The 26,578-nt window shown below is 36.4% G+C and overlaps 2 protein-coding genes and 1 pseudogene across 2 annotated transcripts; 2 read left to right on the top strand and 1 right to left on the bottom strand.

Annotated features, from left to right (window-relative positions):
- Nucleotides 1-10,404: 10,404 nt before the first annotated feature.
- Nucleotides 10,405-11,625, bottom strand: LOC123922414. Its single transcript, XM_045975133.1, has one exon. The coding sequence runs from the start codon at nucleotides 11,623-11,625 to the stop codon at nucleotides 10,405-10,407; it is 1,221 nt and encodes a 406-aa protein (XP_045831089.1).
- A 2,696-nt stretch (nucleotides 11,626-14,321) lies between these two features.
- LOC123920200 (60S ribosomal protein L10-like) lies at nucleotides 14,322-16,836 on the top strand. Its single transcript, XM_045972399.1, has 4 exons — nucleotides 14,322-14,474; nucleotides 15,599-16,100; nucleotides 16,285-16,366; nucleotides 16,564-16,836. The coding sequence occupies exons 1-4, from the start codon at nucleotides 14,465-14,467 to the stop codon at nucleotides 16,642-16,644; spliced, it is 675 nt and encodes a 224-aa protein (XP_045828355.1). The 5' UTR covers nucleotides 14,322-14,464; the 3' UTR covers nucleotides 16,645-16,836.
- Nucleotides 16,837-19,110: 2,274 nt separating this feature from the next.
- LOC123922413 lies at nucleotides 19,111-19,480 on the top strand (annotated as a pseudogene).
- The last annotated feature ends 7,098 nt before the right edge of the window (nucleotides 19,481-26,578 follow it).

Here is a 26,578-nt window from a genome sequence, read left to right as displayed (position 1 = left end):
TCTAATAACTTACGCTCGGCTAAATAATTATTCGCCGCTCACTAAAATAATAAAAGCCAATTAATAAATAAAATAACATTTAATAAAATACTCGAATACGAAAAATGGGTCGTTACAATCCTACCCCCCTTAAAAGAATTTCGCCCTCGAAATTACCTAGAAACAGATCGGGATAAGAATCTCTCATCTTGCTTTCCAACTCCCACGTCGCATTCTCACCAGCCGGTCCTCCCCACACGACTTTCACGGATGCAATCTCTTTGTTTCTCAACCTCTTCACTTCTCTTCCTTCGATTCTCAAAGGCACAGTCTCGATGGTCAAGTCATCCCTCACTTGAACATCGTCCGATTCAATCACGTGTGTCGGATCAGACACATACTTGCGCAACTGTGATACATGGAAAACATCGTACAAATTCGCCAATGATGTCGGTAATGCAATCCTATATGCAACTTTCCCAACTCGCTTCAAAATCTCAAACGGTCCAATAAACCTCGATGTCAACTTCCTTGACTTCAACGCACGTCCTACTCCAGTAGTCGATGTAACTCGTAGGAATACATGATCCCCTTCTTGGAATTCAATGTCCTTCCTCCTCTTATCATGATAACTCTTCTGTCGACTCTGAGACGCTTTCATCTTCTCACGAATCATCCGAATCTTTTCTGTTGTCTCTTGTACAATCTCTGGTCCAAGAATTGCACCTTCTCCAGTTTCATACCAACACAGAGGTGTCCTACACCTTCTCCCATACAAAGCCTCAAACGGTGCCATTCCGATACTAGAATGGTAACTGTTGTTGTATGTAAACTCTACCAACGGTAAACAAGAATCCCAATTCACGTTTTGCTCCAAAACACAAGCTCTCAACAAATCCTCTAAGGATTGTATCGTCCTCTCCGACTGACCATCTGTTTGAGGATGATAAGCTGAACTCAACCTCAACTTCGTTCCTAAAGCTTCTTGCAAGCTTTCCCAAAATCTGGAAGTAAATCTCGGATCCCTATCCGAAATAATACTTGTTGGAATACCATGTAGCTTCACAATCTGCTCCACATAAATCTCGGCCAACTTAGGCACCAAAGTACCTTTCCTGATAGCAATGAAGTGAGCACACTTCGTCAGACGATCTACCACTACCCAAATCACCTTGTTACCTTTCTTGGTCTTCGGTAAACCTCCTACATAATCCATTGCAATGCTATCCCATTTCCATTCTGGTATAAACATTGGTTGTAACAAACCAAACGGCTTCTGATGTTCGATCTTCGATTTCTGACAAGTTAAGCAGGAATAAACAAATTCAGAAATTTGCCTCTTCATTCCTGGCCACCAAAATAACTTCCTCAAATCCTGATACATCTTGGTTACTCCAGGATGAATACTCAAACCACTTCTGTGACCTTCTTCCATGATCATTCTTTTCAATTCGGGTACATCCGGTACACAAACTCTTCCTTGAAATCTCATGACTCCACTTTCGTCAATCTTGATATTGGTCTCCTTGCCTTCACTGATGAGTACCATCTTCTCCATCAATTTCTTATCCGATTTCTGACGTTCTTTAATATCTTCAAGAAAAGGATTCGTCAATCTTAACATTCCAAGCTTCACACTTGAAGAAGTAACCTCACACACAAGACTCAAGTCTCGGAATTCTTCAATCAACTCTAACTCTCTCACCATCAATGATGACATATGCAAAGTTTTCCTACTTAATGCATCGGCCACCACATTGGCTTTTCCGGGGTGATAACTCAATTCAAAATCGTAGTCCTTTAAGAATTCGAGCCATCTTCGTTGCCTCATATTCAACTCCTTCTGGTCGAATAAGTATTTCAGACTCTTGTGATCACTAAACACTTCAAACCTCGATCCATACAAGTAGTGTCTCCACACTTTCAAAGCAAACACCACTGCGGCTAACTCCAAATCATGCGTTGGATAGTTCCTCTCGTGAACCTTCAGTTGTCTTGAAGCATATGCTACCACATTACCCCCTTGCATAAGCACTCCGCCAAGTCCTAACTTCGAAGCATCGCAATACACGACGAACGACTCTTTGGCATCAGGTAAAATCAACACGGGTGCAGTAGTCAATCTTCTCTTGAGCTCTTGGAAACTCTTCTCACAAATACCATCCCAAACAAACGCTTGATCTTTCCTCGTCAACTTGGTTAACGGTAAAGCCAACTTCGAAAAACCTTCGATGAATCTTCTATAATAACCGGCTAAACCAAGGAAACTTCTAATCTCTGAAACAGATTCCGGCGTTCCCCACTGTGACACAGCTTCAACCTTCGCAGGATCTACCGCGATTCCTCCACTTGAAATTATATGCCCTAGGAAACTCACCTCTTTCATCCAAAATTCACACTTCGACAACTTGGCATACAACTTCTTCTCCTTCAAGACTTGCAAAACAATCCTCAAGTGCTCTTCGTGCTCTTCCTCGGATTTTGAGTAAATCAAAATGTCGTCGATGAACACCACCACGAATCTATCCAAAAATGAATGGAAAATTCGGTTCATATACTCCATGAAAACTCCGGGTGCATTGGTCACACCAAACGGCATAACTGAATACTCGTAGTGCCCATACCTCGTCCTGAATGCAGTCTTAGGTATGTCTTCCGTCTTCACTCTAATCTGATGGTATCCAGATCTCAAATCGATCTTACTAAACACGCAAGCTCCAACTAGTTGATCCATCAAATCATCTATCCTCGGAAGTGGATATTTATTCTTGATCGTCACTTTGTTCAACTGACGATAGTCTATACATAATCTCATGCTTCCATCTTTCTTCTTCACAAGCAATACCGGCGCTCCCCACGGCGAAACACTCGGTCGAACAAACCTCTTCTCAAGCAGCTCTTCAAGTTGCTTCTTCAACTCATTCAACTCTGACGCTGACATTCGATACGGCGCCATCGATATCGGACTAGTTCCAGGTACTAGGTCGATAGAAAACTCTACCTCTCGCTTTGGAGGCACGTCAGATATATCATCCGGAAACACATCTGGGAATTCACAAACGATCGGTAACTCTTCTATCTTAACTCCTCCTTCGAGTTTCAATGATGCAAACATCATGAACATTTCGGCATGCTCTTTCAACGCTTCCGATACTTCCTTCCCGCTCATCAAATGCAAGTTCTCCTCCGGCTTCGGAAAAACAACGGCCTTCTCACGACAGTTGATATGAATTCGGTTGAAGATTAACCAATTCATACCAAAAATCACATCCATACCACTAAGTGGAATACACACTAAATCCATACCAAAGTGCCTACCAAAAATGGTTACGGGGCAATTACGACATACTTGTCGGGTAATCACTGAACCATTAGCAGGAGTTTCTATTTCCATCCTACCCGTCATATCCGTTAAAGGAATACTAAGACGCTTCGCACAATCCAAAGAAATAAAAGAATGCGTCGCTCCCGTATCTATAATCGCAATTAAAGGAGTGTCATAGATGAAACACGTACCTCTAATGAGATTGTCCTCAAGGCTAGCATCCTCTCCACTCAAAGCAAACACCTTGCCCATCACCTTCTTGGGCTTCTTACAAGTCGGACTCTTGTGGCCTTCTTCACCACAATTGAAACACACCACTTTTACTCTGCAAGCCTCGGTCTTGTGGCCCAGCTTTCCACAATTCTTACACCTATCTCCCTTCTTCGGGCAATCATAAGACATATGACCCCTTTCTCCACAGTTGTAACAATTCTCATTCACCGGCTTCTTACCACCACTTGTATTCCCTTTACCGCGGTTGTCATAAGGTTTTCCGCGCTCTTGTCCTTTCCCTTTTCGGTCATTCACAGCTTTGTAGTAGTTCACCTTTGCCCTACCATCTTCATCACAGATCCTACTCTTGTTCACAAGGGTCGCAAAATCCCTTATCTGTGAAAATCCAATCATATGCTTAATGTCTGGACGTAGACCACTTTCAAACTTCACGCACTTGTCGTTCTCCGCTTCCAAAGTGTTGTAATGCGGACTAAACGCACACAAAGTCTCAAACTTGACGGCATAGTCAGCTACCGTCATATTTCCCTGTTTCAACTCCATGAATTCCACCACCTTCTTATTCTTCACATCAACAGGAAAATACTTAACCAAAAATTCTCTTTTAAACATTGGCCATGGTATAGCCATACCACCGGGTCCTAGCCTCAACTTGGCGTTCTTCCACCACACGTTCGCTTCCTCATGCAACACATATGTCCCAAGGGTTGTCTTCCCTTCCTCGGAACAATCCATTGCTTCAAAAATTATTTCAAGTTCCTCCAGCCACTTGTGAGCTCCATCCGGGTTGTAACCTCCGGTAAATGTTGGCGGTTTCTGCTTCATGAACCGTTCCAACCTCATCTCTACCTCTCTTCCAGGTTGATGATCTCTAACCACTATGTTGGTGAGTGCGGCCAAAGCCTCCGCAATCTGGGCATTCGTTCTCGCAGCAGCCATGATTCCTGAACGAATCACAACTAGACGTTTAGAAAGTACTAACAGTGTTCCCTACACATGCTCATACGGGGAAAAGAAAAGTCCTAATTGGTTCACACGAACCGACCTGCTCTGATACCACTATTGTAACACCCTAACCCATACTACCCTTAAAAACGTAATTTTAAAAACTTTAGGCAGAGTGCCACGCGGTAATTAAAACACAAGCATACACACAGAGCGTCATGAAATTTAACATGAAAAGCAACAGCGGATTCAATCAAACCAAGCATGCATATATATACATATATATATACATAAGCCATATTCATCCCTAAGGATGTCACTTATACAAGAACTAGCATATCAAAAGGTAACACCGATATACGATGAAATCCAAGCGTAATCCCCGACTCGATGTTACATTACCAGAGCATTTACTATTTACAAACTCTAGCCAAAAGCTAGTACTAAGAGGAGTAATCTATGCTAAGTCTCCTCACCAAAAGGTACTTCAACACCCAGCTAAAACAGCAGTCTAAACGTCGGCACAGTCCTCAGCCTGAATATCTGAACCCCCAAAGGTCCAGCAAATAACACAAAGCAGAGAGTTAGAAAACATAACCGCATATCATACGAGTATAAGAAAGGTCTTACACTTTCGAACTACATCATACATATTCTAACTCACGTCAAAACATTGCACTAAACAATTATCAATTAATAAAGTTCAACACAATTCAACCAAATAAATGTCACATACCATTTATCAAATATATGCGCATTTACCCTAAGGTATCTAATGCCAATTAATTCACTGTCATGCCATCCCTAGACATAACTAAATGCATGTGGTACCAAGGTGTCTCACCAACGGTGGACCAAGAACAGTTTTATATCATGCTGGATATGTCGGAACTTACCGAACCATCTTATCTCCCTTGGATAAGCCAACACAGTTTTATATCCTGTTGGATAGCAACTCCGGACTCATGGATTCATCTAATCCGATCCTCGGCTTCATTATGGACACATAATCCATTTTCGTTATTGGAACCCAAGTTTCCAATGTTCACATACAATCATGAATGCATGTATGTATACACATATCAACCATATGATATTCTCTAGCTCGAAGCTACTCTTTTATGAATGCGGGAACACAATCCTAACACATTCACTTAACATTACAAATTAATGCCAAAACATAACATTGCTCACTTTAAGCTACAACTTATTGCATACACGTTTATCAATCATATAACGATTAACAATAAGCATTAACAGTATCAACATGTATCAACAATCACGTAAGGATACCATTAAACCATGTTACAAGTGCCTAATCACACTTAGAAACATCAACAAAAATTGCTGTCACAGAGGCCTTCGCTAAGCGAAGCCTCAGCGAGACATGGCGAACCACGATCCAGGAAGTCACCTGCTCATGGCGAGCATTGGCGAGCTTCAACGAACTAGTCGCTGAGCGAAGGCTTAGCGAGCCTACGCGAACCTCACCCGGAAGTCACCTGCTTATGGCGAGCATTGGCGAGCTTCAGCGAACATGTTCGCTACAGCGAACTCCTGGTCGCTTAGCGAACTATACTAGAAAAATATCTGTTCTTGAGTTTCAATAAGGCGGTTTAACCTCAAATCAACTCAAAAATTCATTCAAACATGTTATAAATTCTTATAAACAGCTATTTCAAGCATATATGGTATCAAGGAACATTAATCATCCCTTCCAAACATCCAAATACCTCAAACAATCAAAATCATGCCAATTTCTTGGGTTTTAAGCAACTTTCATAAACTTTTTCAACATGATCCAAACACATGCATATTTTTCATGAAATCAAGCTAGTGATTAACACATACAAAGTGATGATGAAGAACATCACACTCACATACAAAAGCTTAATCAAAAGTCTAAAAGAAATTGAGTGGGAGAGTTCGGGAATGGAGACATAGACAATCTCCCCTCTCCTTGCCACTCAAGAATCATGAATTCTAATCTCTTACCTTAAGCAAAGATGATGATCCAAGCCTTCTCTTGCTCAAGCTTTCTCTCTTGATCAAACCCTAGCCCTTGCTCTATGGTTTTGCTCTTGCTTCTAAGACAAAAGGTCATGAAATGAGCTAAGTCTCATGACAAGGTTTCCTTAAATACCTCTCCCTAAAAGTCATGAACCAAGCCCAAGTGGCTTAGGCCCAATGCCTCTCACGCCCATTAAGCCCAAAACAAAGGTTCTCGCGTCTAATAACTTACGCTCGGCTAAATAATTATTCGCCGCTCACTAAAATAATAAAAGCCAATTAATAAATAAAATAACATTTAATAAAATACTCGAATACGAAAAATGGGTCGTTACACGAATCATCCTGATCATCGTTACTTCGCAGCTTATGGACGACAATCCACTCGTTCCACTGATCAAACGCAGCCCGGCCAATTTGGATTGGGCTTCTAAGATTATCGTTCCAAATTTTATCATTCCGGTTCTGCCATATACTCCATAACAGCATAGCCACTCTACCTATAGTAGCGTAATCCTCATTCCGACACACGGCAAACACTCTATCTGCCGCACTACCTTGCTGACAAGCTGCGGAACCCAAGACAGATGACAGTCCAGCTGCTTGCCAACTGGATTGAGCAGAAGCGCAGGTGAAAAAAGCGTGTACATCATCTTCTACCTCATCTTCACATAATGGACAATGAACATCACAATCAACATGACGTTCTAGTAACCGACGCCTCGTTGGAATACATCCCCTACATAACCGCCAAAGAAGATGACACGCTTTATGTGGAGCATGCGCTTTCCATATTTCTTTCCAATTACCTTTCACATGGTATTTATCATTACGGAAAATACACTTCATAGCAAGCTTGTACCCGGATTTGACAGAGTAACACCCATTTCGTTCCTCCTCCCAAACCATTTTATCCACATAAACTGACCCAATAAGAGGTGTCGCAATAATCCTCTCTGCCACCTGGACTGGGAATAACATGCGAATTTTAGACACGTTCCAAGCTTTATAATTATCTACCATCAGGTCCCTAATAAATAAGTTATACATTCCTTCAGGTTGAGGCGAAGGAATCCAGCGTTCTCCATTCCCACGTAACCAAGGATCCGACATGACGTGTATCTTGTCACCACCACCAATCCTCCACCTACACCCAAGTAACAGAACCTGTCTAGCTTTCCAGATACTACGCCATGCAAAACTAGGATTATAGCCCAGGGACGCCTCCAACAAAGTAGATCGTGGAAAATACCTTGCTTTAATAAGTCTAGCCACCAATGTATCTGGATTTTGTAAAATTTTCCATGCTTGTTTCGCTACCATAGCCATATTAAAGGCTTCAAAATTCCGAAAACCCAAACCCCCTTTATCTTTGGGGCAAGCAAGTCTCTCCCATGCTAGCCAATGAATACCTTTACTATTACCATTGCCACCTCCCCACCAAAAGGCATTTATCATTTTTTCAATATCATCGATAAAAGAAGAAGGGAGGATAAACATCATAACATATGCTGGGATGGCTTGAAGCACTGACTTTATCATAATCTCTTTTCCAGCTTTCGATAAGGCTCGTCCTCTCCATGAATTTATCCTCTTCCAGATACGATCTTTAATATAGGAAAAAATTGCCTTCTTACTTCTACCTACCATAGACGGTAGGCCGAGATAAATACGTGTGCCCAATACATGTCGCACACCAAGTATACCGGCTAAATCTGCTTGAGCCGCCTGTGACATATTGCGACTAATGAACACTTCAGACTTAGACAGGTTAATCTCCTGACCCGAGGCCTGTTCATAAGTTTGTAGAATACTTAAAAGTTGGGTCAACTCAGCAACATTAGCTCTGCAGAATAAGAAACAATCATCTGCAAACAAGAGATGAGACACTTCAGGGGCGCCTCGACAGATTCGCACACCATGAATGTCTCCTCTACTAACAGCTTGATGTATTAGAGCGGTCAGTCCTTCCGCCACAAGAATAAATAAATAAGGGGACAATGGATCTCCCTGCCGTAAACCTCTTCCCGGAGTAATAGGACCAACTTTGTCAAAATTCATAAGCACTGAATAGTTAACAGAACTCACACACATCATCATCCATTGTATCCATTTCTCTCCAAACCCCATTTTGACTAACATACCACGAAGGAAACCCCAATCCACCTTGTCATAAGCCTTACTAATATCAATTTTTAATGCTAACTCACCTCTATATCCTCTAGTCTTTCTCTTCATAGCATGTATAACTTCAATAGCAATAGGGGCATTATCAAGGATCGACCTACCCTCGACAAAAGCTGACTGCTCCTGGGAAACACATTTATCCAAACAAAGCTTCAACCTATTAGCAAGCACTTTAGAGACTATCTTGTAGAGGACATTACAGAGAGAAATAGGTCTCAAGTCTTTCATCGAAGTAGGATTATCACATTTAGGGATGAGACAAATATTAGTTTCATTAATGCTAGAAGGGAAATACCCCCTATCTAACCAGGAAGATGCGGCTACAAAAATATCATCTCCACAATGTTCCCAGAACCTTTGGTAGAAAGCTGGGTTGAAACCATCAGGACCTGGTGATTTATCCGGGTGCATCTGAAATAAAGCTTGTTGTAATTCATTTTTGGTCAGGGGTGCCATAAGTGAATGATTATCCTCCTCTGTCACCCTTTGCTGGATAAGATTAAGCACAGGTTCATGAATACCACTTATATTTCTGAAGAGAGCATTAAAATAATTCTTAGCTACCCCGCACAAATCCTCTTGAATATGAACTATAGTACCTGCGTCATCCATAAGATTGGTAATCTTTTTTTTCTTACTACGAGCTGAAGCGGACATATGGAAAAATCGAGTATTCAAGTCACCCTCTTGAAGCCAATGCATCTTGGCACGCTGCTTCCAGTACCCCTCCTCCTGAACCAGTAAAGTAGCATGCTTATTAGAGCATTCCTGAAACCTCCTACTCTCTACCTCCCCCTGATTATCCCTCAACGCCTCCATCTCACGGACACATTCTTCAATCTCCTGTTTAAATTTCACTCTTTTCCCTTTGCCCCACCTTTGTAACTTGTTAGCACACCGAGCAACACGATCAACTATCGCAACATTGTCATTCGCACCCCAACCATCAATCACCGTCTCTTCCAAATCCGGTTCCTTCAGCCATTTATTCTCAAACCGAAAGGAGCCATTGAAGCGGCCTGTTATAGTAGGAGAGCATTGAAGTAAAATTGGACTGTGATATGAATGTGAGGCCAAGAGGTTAGATAGTCTTATGTCAGGAAAGAGATGCAGCCAACTCGTACTAGCCATAGCTCTATCCAACCGCTCTTCAATAACATGAGGTGTACCTCGACTTTTGATCCAAGTAAATGGGTGTCCTGCAAGAGGAATATCGATTAAATTACAGTCAGCGATGGCTTGTCTGAATCCCATACACAACCAATTGGGATGTGGGTGAATGCCCTTTTTATCCTCCTGCGAAAGTAGATCATTAAAGTCACCAATTATACACCAGGGTACAGGGGACACATTAACTAACTCTCGCAAAAGATTCCATGCATGTCTCCGTCTACTACGCTCCGGATATCCATAATAACATGTTAACCTCCACTCCCCCTTCTGCTCATCCTCCACTAGCATATTAATAAAATTTCTCGAATAGTTTAAGACGCTACACTTACTATTATCCTTCCAGAACACCGCCAGACCTCCACTCTGCCCCTCCACATCAATAGCCAGACAAGAATCGTAACCTAACGTGACCCGAATAGGTTCAAGGTGTCTAGCATGAGATAATGTTTCAGACAAGAATAAAATATCCGGCTTATGTTCTCGGGCAAGCTCCCGCAAATTAGGAATTGCACTCGGGCCGCCCAAGCCCCGACAATTCCAACTAAGAATATTCATGAGTCCCGGCAGTCCTGGGAACTGCCAGGACCTGCCGATAAAAAATGCTGGTTAAGATGCTCATCTGTCGCTGCTGGAGTTATGCCTTCAGCACGTCTGCGCTTTTTCTCCATATGAGTTTCCATCTGCTCAGGGTGAACGACTTCAGTCAACAATGGGGTAATTTGTCTACTTTCTCTCAGATTGGATCTAGCCGAGAGGGCTAAACGCGGTGTATCCACAGTCCTAGTAACACCCGGTTCATTGGGACCAACTGAATTTCGTCTGTTAGCTACCATTGACGGGGTAGATATTATGTTATTGTTGTCATGAAGCACCACAGAGTTAACCACTGGTTCACTTTCCCTTTCTGTAGCATGTGCACTTGGGCGTTCTGAATGGGACTGGGAAGAATGCGAAGAATTCGGTGCACTTCCCCTTGACTGGCTTCCAGTAAACGTATCAGCCCTACCTCTCCCTTCCTCATGCAACCATCGCGAGTCCATACGACCACCAGGACGGCGGACATCTGCTCTAATTTCGCTAGACCAACTTCGCCTCCCATCGTCCCTCTCCATGGCATATCTAACATCACACTTATCTTCTGAGTGGCCAAGGATACCACACACAAAGCAAAAGAGTCCGAGTTTTTCATATTTAAATTTTACAACACCTCCCTCACCACCATTCACATCAATCTTCTTCTCGATTTTTAATGGTTTTCTAACATCTACCCGAACCTTCACCCTCATATACTGTCTCCATAAGCTCGTATTATTATTTTTATCATACTCCAAAAATTCTCCAATATAGTTTGCCAACCCTTTCCCTACCTTCTCAATCATCATTCCTACTGGAACGTTATGAATTTGCACCCAAAAGTTGACATGAAATAGCGGAATATCATATAGTGAAACTCCCACCTTCAGCCTTTCAACAATCAGTGTGAAGTTGTCAAAAGTCCAAGGCCCACCCTTGATTACCGCTTCAATATCCAATGGATGAAAGAATTTGAACAAATACAGACCATGTGAAGATTGCTTTACTGACATACCCTTCACCGGCCTCCATACCTCAGCCAATCGCACCTTCATGACGTTGAACTTAATAGGGCGGTCATGGACAAACCGACCTACTAAGCATAAGCTAACATCATCTTGTTCAGTTTCATTCTCCTCCAACTCGAAATTTAAAACCTCCTCCTCGCCTAGACTAAGGTTCTCTAGATTTGCTTCCATGGTGAACTTAATAGGATTTTAATAGATTTTGATAGATTTTTTAGTGAATTTTGAGTTACAAAAAGTCTTTCCTCATATCATGAGATTTCGATGGATTCTCATTTTTTTTATTTCTTTCACATTCCCTCGTGTTTCTATTTCATGTTTCCTGATTATCTCATGTTTTTTATAAATCACTTATTTTCTCTCTACCTCTCTATCATGTTTCCTCCTCATGGTTGACGTGCTACCATATATAGTGTCACCTTTATATTAGTATTCTCGTCATCAATAAAAAAAATCTATTAAATACTCATTGTGAATCATGTTTATGCCTTCTTCCACCGTCAAAACAGGGAGTACCGATAGAGAACCTCCATGACTTCATCTTTGATAAAAAAAAATCACTACTAATAACAAAAAAGAGAAAAATTTAGGATTTTTTTAAACAAAATTGCTGCATTTAATTTAAAATTCAATGTCTTTTAAAATACAATAAATCCATGAAGTCTTTCAAATCCTATAAAATCTTACCATATAAATCCATTGAAATTCAAATTAAAAATCTTAATAGTCTTTTAAAATCCTAAAAGTCATTAAAATCATGCACAATCTTTTAAAATTCACAAGACTTTTTTATGCAAAAATTGTCTTTCAAAATCATAATCCAATACACCCCCCTTAGTCTCTACTTTTCATACCAATTTAAATTTTAGCGATCATGTTATACATTATATGAATCTCTCATGTTACAAAAGTTTAATTTTTTTTAACAAAAAATGAATTAAATATGAATTTTTTAGTTTTTCACATAAAAGTTCATAAATAATTTATCTTATATTAAAAAATTCTAATTTTTTATCGGAAATGTTCTTATAATATTATAAACATGAATACAAAAATTCATTCAAAAATGTGAAAGTATACACGAGTTGAATGAAAAGCATGGACTATAAACATTGACGGAAAAAACTTCATGGACTAAAAAGTGTGGAAAAAAATTTCAGGAACTAAAATGAAAATTCTGGGAAACTATAGACTATGAAGCACGGACTCCGACACGGACACCGCGACACTGCTAAAGTAAAAAATATAGGACATCGACACCGCTACATATTTATAAAAGATATAAATTAAGAATCAAAATATATATGAGGTTTGCTAACTTAGACCCACCTAAAAACATGAAGGTCTAAGTTAGCAAGGTGCACATTTTCACTTTGGACAAAAAAATCTTGATATTTAATTATTTTACACTAGAAAATTGAGGGTTAGTTAGGTAAATTTTATTAAATATTGGTGCACTCATTTGCTAATTTACACCAACTTAATTATAAATTTATGCAATCTAAATAAACAACATAGTAAATAAAAAAATGACAACTTAAGAAAACATGTTACTCAACTTTAAAAAGGTGCACCTTGCTAACTTAGACATTCATGTTAAAACATCAAATTAGTTTTACTAAACTACCCTTGGCTTGAAACTATATTAAAATAGTAAAAAAATGTGTTTTGGTCTAAAGTGAAAAAGTGCACCTTGCTAACTTAGACCTTCATGTTTTTAGGTGGGTCTAAGTTAGCAAACCCCTATATATATAAATCTAAGTTCAACAAGTTATTTATTAAGAAAAGTTTTAAAACAAGATATGATAATATTTTACCTTTATTTATCCATTTACTATTGAAAAATCTAAAAATATTGTAATCAAAATGTAATCTCTTCAATCTCTCATTGATCAATATTGTTGTTTCGACACATCTTTAACTCGTATAAATACGTGTGACATGTGCCTAAGAAAAGTATAAGCAAAGAAAAATAGTTTTTTTTGGGACACTTGTCCGACACGTGTCGTACGAGTGTCTTAGAGGTGTCAGACATCGATGAAAGAAGTGTCGAAATTGAGTTTTTTCTGGACACCGATGAAAGGGGTTTGATTATGTGGAAAGATAACTTGATTACGGTCATTTTGGCACTAGTTTGGTGAATTATTGATCCAAATTGAGTTTTGTGTGAAGCTTTGAAGTTGAGGCTCAGAAGCAGATTTTGTGCATAATTTTGGCGGGGTAAAATCCAAAAAATTATAAAATGAGGGGTGGGGGTAAAATTCCGGATTTTAAATTAGGGGGTAAAATTCTAATTTATTCAAAATAGGGGGTTAAAACTGTATTTAAGCCATAAATCAATTAAAAAAATTATACAAGAACAAATTTAACGAGTGCTTAGATATGAATATTCAAACCAGAACGAAGTGTTTAGATATGAATATTCATACCGGAACACACACATACAAAGTATGTAGGTATGAATATTCATACCTGAACACTCATACAAAGTGTGTAGGTATGAATATTCATACCAGACCAAAGTGTGTAGGTATGAATATTCATACCATGTTCCAATATATTTTTTTATTTATTTATCATTGGCGATTATTTGAGGACGAGATGGTATGATTCGTTGATCCGTAAAATGTATCAGACCATAACAATTTAAGCGTACCGAAACACTGTAATGGAGGGGGTGCACAGAGATCCCGAAAAAGTTGAATAGAATAAAGTAAAACAATTTTTTTTAAAAATAATATAATTAAGGGTAAAATTGGAATATAAAAAAAATGTAGGGGTGAAGAGTTAATTGTAGGGGTAGAAAAAACAATTTCTGGTAGGAAGTTTTGTAGCATTAAGGGTTGTAAAAACCAGCCCATATCAAGAAATAACGAACTTGAACCCAAAAAAAATAAAAATGAGTGGTTGGTCGATTAAACACGTAAGCCCTAATCGTCAATAAGTATATATTGTTAACATTTTCAGCGCAGCCACAAATCTTGCATAGGAGAGAACAAACAGCAACGCAGCCATGGGAAGAAGTAAGCACTAATCACCTTCCAATTTTTCATTTCAATCTCATTTCTGATTTTTTCTTTTTCGGTTGTGAAAAAATTAGGTTATTAGGCTATAGTTTATGTTGAAATTTGATTTAGTTTTCTGTATTGGTTTGATTTTTTGTCTAAGTTGAATCTAAACATGATTTAATCGTTTTAAATAATTTGAGATTGGTTGAGGATTTGATGATGATGATGATGATGCTAGTATGAATGATTTATTTTGAATTTATGTTTGATTTGGTTACTTAATGTGTCAAATTCAATTTTTTTCCTATGTTTCATTTTTTGATGTAATATATAGTTTACTTCAGATGATCCTCTCCTACAACTCTCACGTCAGTATAGACATAGAGAAACAAACAATTGTGTACACAATTTTGTTTTTGTGTATTTTTTTTATCAAAATTATTTATCTTAACATGGGGTGAAATGTTGAGATGAAAGAGAAAGGTTCTAAATTGGATTTTAAATACGTTTTTGATGCTGTTTTGGTTAACTTTAGGGCTATATTTAATCTTGTGTTTATGCTCATTGTTTTTTAGTTCAATTGCACTAGAAATATTTGATTTCTGTGGGAGGATGATGTGGTTTTATTAATTGATTGTCTGTTTGGATTGTAAGGTTGGTTATTGATGAATTCAGATAATTTACCATTAATCATGCATTTTTATTGATTTATTCAGTAACTTTACGTGTTTTTATTGATTCATTCAGTAACTTGGCTATTCTTCATACCTTAATGCATTTTTTGTTAACCCTTTTATTTTATTTTTCTTTTAGTTGTAGTGGTTGCTTTTTGTTCATCAATACTTTGAGAAGCCATTGTGCGTCAATGCATCATGCTTTATGTGATCTTATACTTGATGAACTGCTTTGTATTGTCGCATGCTTTATGTGAACTTTTTTGTGTAAACTTTATAGTATTCATATACATTATGCAGTCTATTTTGAATGTCACTGGTTCCGTCTGGAATTATAATCTACTGTATTGTTTTGTGTTTATTTGTAATAATTATTGAATATTGAATAAGGTTTTGAATGAAATGACTCAGTTTTGTCTATTGTACTATTTTATTGATTGTAATTGTGTTTGGTGTTTGATTTAGGACCTGCAAGGTGTTACCGTCAAATTAAAAACAAGCCATACCCTAAGTCACGTTTCTGCCGTGGTGTTCCTGATCCCAAGATCAGAATTTATGATGTCGGTATGAAAAAGAAGGGTGTTGATGAGTTTCCTTTCTGTGTTCATCTTGTCAGTTGGGAGAAGGAAAATGTTTCAAGTGAGGCACTTGAAGCTGCTAGGATTGCTTGCAACAAATACATGGCTAAATTCGCTGGAAAGGATGCTTTCCACTTGAGAGTCAGAGTTCATCCATTCCATGTTCTTAGGATTAACAAGATGCTTTCATGTGCTGGAGCTGATAGGCTTCAAACAGGTATGAGAGGTGCTTTTGGAAAGCCACAAGGTGTTTGCGCTAGAGTGGCTATTGGACAGGTCCTTCTTTCAGTCCGCTGCAAGGACAGCAACAGCCACCATGCACAGGAGGCCCTCCGTCGTGCTAAGTTTAAGTTCCCTGGCCGTCAAAAGATCATTGTTAGCAGGAAGTGGTAAGTATTTGTTCTATCAGCAGCTTCCAATGCACCTTTATATGACTAGTTGCTTCACTATACCTCAATTTGAATAAAGAATTATTACCGTATATCCTTTATAGATTTGCTTGCAGTATGGGATTACTTTGGCCTTTTATTTCAATGTGTGATTTAACCCTTGATGTTTTAAATTCTTGTTCAGGGGATTCACCAAGATTGACCGAAATGATTATCTGAAATTAAAGTCAGTGAACAGAATTTTGGCTGATGGTGTGAATGCTAAGGTAACATTAAGTTGCATGTGAATCATATGTACTGCTTATTCACATATATGTATATTTCATCCTACTAAGGACCATGGTAGTTTTGAATATATTGGGGCATGTTTCTGATTTGTGAATAAATTCTGTTGTGTACTATCAATTATTATTTTCATATTAGTAATCGGCCTTCCATCTTACAAGTTTGTGTGGTTTTGCAGCTCCTCGGATGTCATGGACCATTGTCTAACCGTCAACCTGGAAGAGCATTCATTAATGCCAGCTGTAATGAGGAAGCTTAGGCTTGTCTGTTACTTTGAAATATTATAGTTTGGATCACATTGATTTTGCAAGAGTGAATTTGTTGTTTCGTCTACACATTAGATTAAACCGAGTTCTGTTAATTTCTGTTTTGAAAACAACCTTGAACTGATGGTTAATGTTATATTTTGTTTTTTTGATAATGGGTTAATGTTATATTTTGTTATGGTCCACTTACTATTCCTTTTAGCATTTGATATTTACTATTTTTTTATATTTTAATTTCAATTTCACACTTTTTTAAATTTCATATTTGAGGAATGTTAACATACTACTTCTGATCTATCTTCAGATCTATGAAGTACGGACACATACACCGGATACGGACACTGACATGTCGACACCGATAAAAGTTTGAAAAAATGACATAATTTAGTGTAATCATAAGTGTCGGTGTCCGTGTCCGACACGGACACACCTAATCTGAGAAGTGTCGGTGCTTCCTAGCTTATGATAAAGCTGACATCATACCAAAATAAAAAAAAAAAAGGCCATACAGTTGGATGTGGCTAATGCTACTAGTCCCGTGTGATTGATTCATATTCATCATTTTCCGGAAAAAAATGAATAAAATAAATTACAATAAAATTATTTAGAATTAAATACTAAAACATTAATTTTTAAAAAAGATATTAGGTTGTACTTCCTCCTTTCAGATACGTTGATCAATATGGTCTCTGTATAGTTGCAATATAGCTCTATATTGTTAAAGCGTCCTGGATATGTATTTGGCTTAGGCTAGTGTTGTGGCTCTGGTTGTGTCCATGCATCTGAGTATCCTCTCACTCCTCCTGTTGCTTAGGTTGAGATTGAGGGTTCTCTGTCTGCATGGTGTTTTGCCTCATGCTCTTGCCTAATAGAGATAGTATCTAAAATTTTATTCGTTTAATTTGGAAAACAGAGTATAAACATACTGTTCGAGTTTTACAACTCAAGCAAAAACTAGAGAAGTTTAGAAGAAAAATAAACACATTCAAACAACTAAGATCTGAGCAAATGAAGACTAACATCTTGTTTAGTGTTTGGTTTTTATTTTGAGACTTGTTTAATGTTGTTGGATTTTTATTTGTGCTCTTCATTTCCTTCTTATCGAATCCAAGAGGGACTTCTCATATTTAGAATCTTTCTGCGGTGTGCATGTTTTAAAGAATTTAAATTAACACTCAAGTATTAACTTGCCTCGCTGATCCATCTCAAAGAATTTCCTAACTTCAAGACTTGTTACATGGTAAGCATGTGTAAGACTGTCTTTGTATTCTTTCTTGTTTCATGTAAAGCTGCAATAGTGTTGTTTTCTGCTTCAATAAAAATATCATCCACATACTAAAAGTGCAAGAAAAAAGACTAGATTCTTCAATATTTTAATTGATCTCTTCACATTTTCTAAAACAAGATTTGTAACCAATCATATACAGCATTGACATTTCAAATTTAAGGTGTGTCTGATGTCTAATGCCTGATATGTGTTAGTTTCTGACATTTACATGACATTGACACATTTAGTTACATTCAATCACATATATTTTCTTAAAAGAAAAAAAAAATTATTTATGTGTCAGTGTAGTTTTTGACGTCTATTTTTGTGCTTCATATATCAAAACACTTATTTCATGTTTAGTTGTAGATCACTTTCCAAATACCACAATTACTGATTAAGTGATTATATCTATGTTATCAACTAACACTTTTTCATGATTTTTCAAACCCAAACCAGGAAATGAAGGTCAACTAAAGTCATAACTTGGAGCTACAACCTACCAACAAAACATTTAGCACCAAACAAGCAATAGTATCATCAATGGAAATCCAATTCTTCAGTGTTCTATTTCTTCTTCTAACCTAATATATCATCTCTTTTTAATTGAGTCTAGCTGACTTAAACTATAGGACAGAAAAGCTCTTCAATTTGCACTTGACTGATTGGTATAACTTGCAACCAAAATGAAACTAATGTCATAAGCATCCATCTTCCAGGAATTGGACTAAAGGGCACCATTCCAAACAACAGCAGCCTAGAAAAAATTGATTCCCTTAAAATCCTACCTTCTAACATTCTATCTATTCCTTCACTCCAATATATTAACTTGCAACACAATAACTTCACAAGCCTAATCCCTTCTTTTATCTCTACAAAACTCAATGCATTAGATCTTTCCTTTAACTCTTTCTTTGGAGCTATTCCCGTATTCAACCTTCGAAGCTCAAATACTGAAATATTAGTTACAATAACTTGAATGGTTCTGGTTCTATTCCATTTTCCATCAATCAATTCCCTTACACTTCTTTTGTTGAAAACTCTCTCTTGTGAGTAAATCTCTCAGTCATTGTTCAACAATCTCTCCCTTTCCTTCTCCAACTCCTTCGTCGTCAACTACTCAAAATCAAAAGGCTACTTCAAATGAACACCTCAATCAACTTGCATAACTGATGTAGGACTCACTCCCCTAATGAACACCTCATCAACCATGTCAAGGTCCAATGGCTACCTCGCTCCAGAAGCTTCCGAGTCAAGACTCAGAAGAGTGATGTATACAGCTTTGGTGTCCTCCTTCTTGAAATGCTTACCGGGAAGACTCCACTTGGATATTTTGGTTATGATCATGACATGGTTGATCTTCCAAGGTGGGTTAGGTCATTGGTTCGTGAGGAATCGATGGCTGAAGTTTTTGATAAGGAGAATATGTTGAAGAGGAGATGGTGCAGATGCTTCAGATTGCACTGGCTTGTGTGCCAAAGGTGGTAGATAATAGGCCAACAATGGATGAAGTAGTTAGAAACATAGTGGAAATTAGGCACCCTGAGTTGAGAAAAGTATAAACCCAATGACATGAAGTTTTGATTGCAAACTTTTGCTGCAACTGATATAGTACAATACTAATCTTTCAGCTGTTCTATGTTATGTTGGCCATTCAATTTTTCATGTTGCTAAACTTTTGTCTAATTTTTCTTAACAGTTAATGAAAGGAAACCATTGAAGGTTTTATTTCTTTTCCCTTTCAGGTCCTTTAATGTCCCAGGAAAGGATGGTTAAGACGAGAATAAAAAAAACTAGTTGCATAATATCTAAGGTACCAAAGCTTACACTCTAAGACAGATTGAACATGATATTATAAATTTGATATGTAGTCTGTTTAAGAAAAATACTTTGCAGGATCAAACCAAGAGTTGGAAGACATTGTGTTTGGTTGAAACATTAAACTCATGTATCAGAATCTAACGAGGATAAGGATTAGTAAATGACTTCTCATTAACTGATTCTCGAGCTGATTTCGTCGTGGATTGACTTGATCTTGTTGTCCCTGAATTCTCTTCCCACAGCCTCATTTTTGGGAGGCTAGTTCTACTGTCCATAAAAAATGCAGGTTCTGAAGGTGTAGAGAGAGTGAGAGAACAACAGTAGACATGGTTGGTCTTTTAGTTACATTGTCTTGAACACAAAGTAAACCAATATGAATGCATCTCAAGATTTCATTTCTTGAACTGTTGTATAGTGATGGATCAATAATACTTGCAGCTGTTCCTTCCCTCCAAATTTTCCATGCCTGCAAGTATATAAGAGGGGATTAATGTAATTTTCTCTACTTTTAAAAGAACTTACATGAAGTAATGATGAGAAAAGGAAGACTTACAAAGCTCAATAGATCTAATGAATCTTCCCCGTGACGAATACCACTATTCTTTTGGCCACTTATAATCTCAAGAACTAGCACACCAAAACTAAAAACATCGGATTTCACTGAAAATTCTTCATGCATTAGTGCCATAAATCCACTAACATACCGAATATAAACAAGCTTAATTAGTCAAAAAAAAAATTATGCCTGTTTTCATGTTAATAACATTTTCACTATTACAGATTTACAGTGGATAACTAAGAAATAAAGAAACAAATATAACCTGATTTATATTAACCTCTTCGCCATAATTCGGTAAACTAAAAAATAATCTGATACTTACTAGTTCCAACAACTCTACTTGTATTTGCTTGTGTTTGATCCACCAAAATTAGTCTTGCTTTGCCAAAATCGGATATCTTAGCATTCATATCTCCATCTAAGAGAATGTTGCTTGCTTTAAGATCACGGTGTATAATGCGAAGTCAAGAATCCTTATGAAGATAAAGAATGCCTCGAGCCAAGTAATATATTTATCATACACACATAATTTTATATGTATAGGGGTATCCAAGTAATTTCCATTTTTTTGGGGTGGGCCATGACTGGCAGAGCCACTCCTGGCTGTGCCTCTACCTTCAACTACTATAAGAATTTTAGGTAGCTCCACAAGTTTCCACTACAACATCTTCATCCCCGGAGTGTTCCTCTCCGTCCTCCCGAAGAAACGCTAGACTCCAACTATCCTTGAATTTTGGGATAACCCTACAAGCTTCACCATGCCCTCTTCAGCCTTCGGATTGTTCCTTTCCGTCCTCCTAAAGAATTACTTGCCGCCAACTATCCTTGGAATTTTAGCCATACAAGCTGCACCATCCCCTCTCCAACCACCTAAATGCCTTATGTACTCTTAAAAGAACTTGCATCCAACTACCTTTGAATTTTATGGTAGTTCTACAAGCTGCAAAATCGGACTTTCCTTGCATCCAACTACCACCAGTAGTTCTAAAAGTCTCTAAGTTTGATCATTTTTCTCTCAATTGCTTCCTAAGTTTTGCACTTCTTCAGCCTCAATTGGAACATAAAACACACAAGGTCTCCATACTCATATTTATTTGGTGCAACAATACCACTCCCTTTCCTATCTCTTACTAGATAGCTAAGAGCTAATGTTGATTGTCTTCTTCTAGTCCACTTGTAAAAGACTTCACCTCAAACTGAGTTTTTTTCACCAAAGTCTCAAAACAAGTGTATCCACTATGCTTTTCAACTTGTAACATGCAAAACTTTTTGAACTGTTCTGAAACAAACTTCAGGCCATTATTAGTTTCCAACAATTTTAGTTTAGTTTCATTACATAGTAAACCTTGTTTCACTAATCTAACTAAACTCATGTCACTAACAAGTACCATCCCGAAATCCCATAAATCAACAACATCATAAGAGACAAGAGTAGCATCAAATGCATGACCAATAATAGTAGAATCATCTAACAAGTATAAACCACACTCTTAGGTACCTCTACCTATTATCTTTGCATCAAGCGAAATTTCTATAATCCCATGCTCTATTCCAATTTCATAACCTAGAGCCTCAAATACACTTATAGACAACAAGTTTCGCTTAAGTTCAAAAACATACCTCACATCATGTAAAAGAACCTCACGATTGTCAAACATTATTAGACAAATTGAACCATCTCCAAGGTGAACATCTCCACATTCAACAATCATATCATTGTATACATCTAAAAAAATGACATTATTAACGTCAATTCAGTACGAAGTAGATCTTTATTATATGTAGTTTTAATCAAATTGATGTCAATTAAGTTATTATTTTATTCATAGAAATAAAAATAACCATTAAGTTATAGTTTGAAACAACAATGTATATTATCAATAATATTTTAAATATTTTTTAAATAATGGTTCACCATGGACCAATTGAAAGTGGCCCATACTCTATAATATTTTTTAAAGAATGAAGTGCTTTTAATGGCCAAACTTCAACACCGGAATTTAGTTAGACTACTTGGTTTTACAATTGAAGGGAGAGAAAGACTACTTGTCTACGAGTTTGTTCCCAATAAAAGTCTTGACTACTTCATATTTGGTATAATTACAATATCATCATAATTAGATTGTTGCTCTATTACTTCAATCATGCTTGAAGATCTATTAACTTTCAAGATAGCTAAAATGCGCATGCCTTTGCTGTATATGTAGATCCAATAAATAAAACACAATTAGATTGGGAAAAGCGCTTCAAAATTATTCAAGGTACCGCTCGAGGCGTTCTTTATCTTCATGAAGACTCTCGACTACGTATTATACATCGTGATCTTAAAGCAAGCAACATTCTTTTAGATGGAGACATGAATCCTAAGATATCCGATTTTGGCATGGCAAGACTTATTTTAGTGGATCAAACACAAGTAAATACAAGTAGAATTGTTGGAACATAGTAAGTATTAGATTTTTTTGTTTGTTTTTGAAGAAGCTAGTAAGTATTAGATTTACTTTTGAACATTATGATTATCGTAAGAGCTTAATTTATATCATGTAAAAATTTAGTTTTTCTACTTTTAACTAATTAGGCATGTTTCTATATATGTAGTGGATATATAATGAACGGAGAATTTTCTGTGAATTCCAATGTCTTTAGTTTTGGAGTACTGGTTCTTGGGATTATAAGTGGCTAAAAGAATAGTAGTATTCGTCAAGGGGATGATTCGCTGGATCTATTGAGCTTTGTAAGTCCTCCTATTCACATCATTGTTTCTGATAAGTTCTTCTTTCAAAACTAATTATAAAAAAAAAAAATTCTTCTTTCAAAAGTAGAGAAAATTACACCCATCTCCTCTTATATATAGGGTATTTCTTTGTGTTTTAAGTACACATGTTAAAAAACCCAAAATTAGAATAATCTATTATTAATATATTAAAATCAATCAATTAGCACCAAAGTCGACAATTTATCCTTATTACGTTTAACCACGTTTCAAGTTTTATATCCTTCATTGAAATTTAACTAAAAAACTAAAAATAAAAATATATAGAAAGAATATAAGATAAATACGAAAAAAAGATAATATGCTTAAAAATAGAAACAAAACAGATTATATATTGGAACAAAACATAACAATCTATACTCATAAAAATAACAACAAAACATATTAATACGGTCAACTCAATAATCTACTAAAATAAAAAAGAGAATAAAATAGGCAATAAAAAAATTATAGAAAAAATAAAAGCTAATATTTATAGTTTTATGATTAAAATAGCTTCTACACCTAAAAAACAGCTGGGCCAAACGGTACCTAACTATTAATAATAATATAGCTTCTTAAAAAAAATAAAAATAATAATACAATAAAGTTAATTATCAAATTAATAAATCATCCTAAATATTCCTAATCAAATTTCTAACTTTTTATTAAACAATATATACAGGACTATTATTTGTAACGGATACATAAAAAATTGGATAATTTATCATTGATAACTATAATCAAATTTATTCATTTAATAAGTTTTACAAAAAATAGTACAATTTTTCAAAAAAAAAGTACAATAGTTTCACTTATATTTTAACAATATTATATAACAAATTTTTAAATATTTTTTCTAAATAAATTTTATACCATAATATAATGACAAATTTAAATATCGAATAAAAGTCAATGACCCGTACGAATGCACGGGTCTTTAAACTAGTTATATATTGAAAATTACAAGATTTGACTTTTAAAAAGTTGAATGCACAACTGTTAAAAAGAATATTTCTATATTAAGTTATTTATCATGTGACCTAAATACGCATTAGCATTTGCTATTGCTATATATATATATATATATATATATATATATATATATATATATATATATATATATATATATATATATATATATATATATATATATATATATAGCAAATCATATAAGTGACTTTGAATTAATACTCGCACGAAGTTGATTATTAGAAAATCATATGTTTTATTATATTACACGTATACTAAAATGAAAATCATTGTTTTTAATTGAAAATAGATGTGGTTTTTTATTTTTATTTTATTTTAAAAAATAAAATAGAAATTTTGCATTTTTTGTGGTTTTAGGAATATGTGTTTGCTTTAGTGGCTTGAGATGTTTTGTCCCCAAGGGCATGGGTTCGAACCATTTGTATTAAAATTGATTTTTTTTACCAATCGTTAGTTGGTTCAGTGGTGATTGACGCTGAACTTGGTAGGGAGGACTATGGTTCGATCCTCCGCAACTGCGATCGGGAGGGGACCGAAATCACTTGATGTCAGAACTGACCCCCGAACCAAATTAAACTGGCATGAACGAAATAATTTTTTTGAACAAAATATATAAGTAACGCATACATATACTTGCAGGCATGGAGGAGGGAAGGAACAATTGCAGATATTATTGATCCATCACTATACAACAGTTCAAGAAATGAAATCATGAGATGCATTCATATTGGTTTACTTTGTGTCCAAGAAAGTGTAGCTAAAAGACCAACCATGGCTACCATTGTACTCATGCTAAGTAGCTCTTCTCTCACTCTTTCTATACCTTCAGAACCTGCATTTTTTATTGACAGTAGAACTAGAAGCCTTCCAGAAATGAGGTTATGGGAATAGAATTCAGGGACAACTCAATCCACAATCAAATCAGCTCGAGAATCAGTTAACGATACTTCATTTACTGATCCATATCCTCGTTAGGTTCTAGCAATGAGTTTATATTAATTAGTACCATCAATGTTCTTAACAAAATACAATGTCTTAGTTTCTTAGAATTTATAATGTCTTGCTTAAACAAAAAACTACTTAGCATATCCTATTTGTAAAATATCGTTCTATTTGTAAAATATTTGTCTTTGGCATCATGGCTATATGCAACTAGAGATTTTTTTTGTCTTAACACTTCTTTCCTAGGACAAAAGGTCCTAATGATCCGAAGTTCGGCTTAGAGGTAAGTAAAATTGACTAAGGATTGTTCTAGCCAAGGATCAAACTCTGTTATTTCCGATCAATTCAACCTTATTTGCAACTCATTAACTACTTTAGTCCAACCACTCGATTTATATTAAAGTTCTTTATGGCGTTGAGATGTGGGGATCATGTACTTGGGTTTGGGTATGCAACTCGCTTGGAGACAAGGTTTCCACCATCTTCAAGTGGAAAATAACTCAAATACTGATCAAGGCGAATGCCAAAATCAATGGTAAATGCTCTACGTTGGTACCTTGCAACTTTTAAAGTTGAATTGGCAGTGCAGGTCAATCATGACATAGGGAAATAACAGTGTCGATTGACCGACTAATTTTAGTTTTTCTTTGAATTCTTTTCAAGTTCATGTTATAGAGACTTCTTGGGGTGAGATTTTATAAGTCTCGTTTTTTATGACATTTCCGAAACTTACTTGTCTAAAAATATTCGTATAACCTTGTAGTTTTATTTCTTTTGAGCTTTGGCCTTCTTTCCTTAACCAAAAAAGAATTAAGATAATCTTAACTAAGATCTATGCTTGGTCAAAGATAATCTAATTTTAAATTAAAGACTTAACTACACATTTGGTCATTTATGTTTCAATTTGGTCCTTACATTTAAAATGTATTAATTTGGTCCCTTATGTTTCTACCGTTTGCATTAACTAGTCCTTTCCGTCAATTTGTTGAGTAACTCCGCTTGTAATGTCCACGTGGCCAACGGAAATGCAGACATGGACACATAGCCATCCAATTTTGTACATGTAGACGCCACGTCAGTAATTAATTTAAAAGGCTTTAATGCAGTTTTGATCCCCCTATTTTGAAAAACCTGAACTTTTGATCCCCCTATTTTAAAACTCAGCACTTTTGATCCCCCTATTTTAGCTTTTTGTTAGTTTTAGTCCCCCACCTCAATTTGGTCAAACTTTTGATCCCCCTATATGCTCACTGATGACGTGACATTGTACATGTGGACAAACAATTTCCTTAGATAGTGTCCCGAGCCCCAATCTTTTGCTTCTTTGATTGCAGTGATGTAAACACGATCATCTTTAAAGAATCCCATTGCAAAACATGCATCTCTATAGGTCAAATATTGTGTGTCACCAATTTTTCTGACATCATCATAGCAAGTTGTCCACATGTACAATGCCACGTCATCAGTGAGCATGACACATTAACAAAAGTTTGACCAAATTGAGGTGGTGGACTAAAACTAACAAAAAACTAAAATAGGGGGATCAAAAGTGCTGAGTTTTAAAATAGGGGATCAAAAGTTCAGATTTTTCAA

This window comes from Trifolium pratense, linkage group LG4 (genome assembly GCF_020283565.1).
Source record: "Trifolium pratense cultivar HEN17-A07 linkage group LG4, ARS_RC_1.1, whole genome shotgun sequence".
In the NCBI taxonomy this organism is placed as follows: domain Eukaryota; kingdom Viridiplantae; phylum Streptophyta; class Magnoliopsida; order Fabales; family Fabaceae; genus Trifolium; species Trifolium pratense.
The sequence above is the reverse complement of the archived record's forward strand: the minus strand, read 5'-3'. Positions and strand labels throughout refer to the sequence as shown.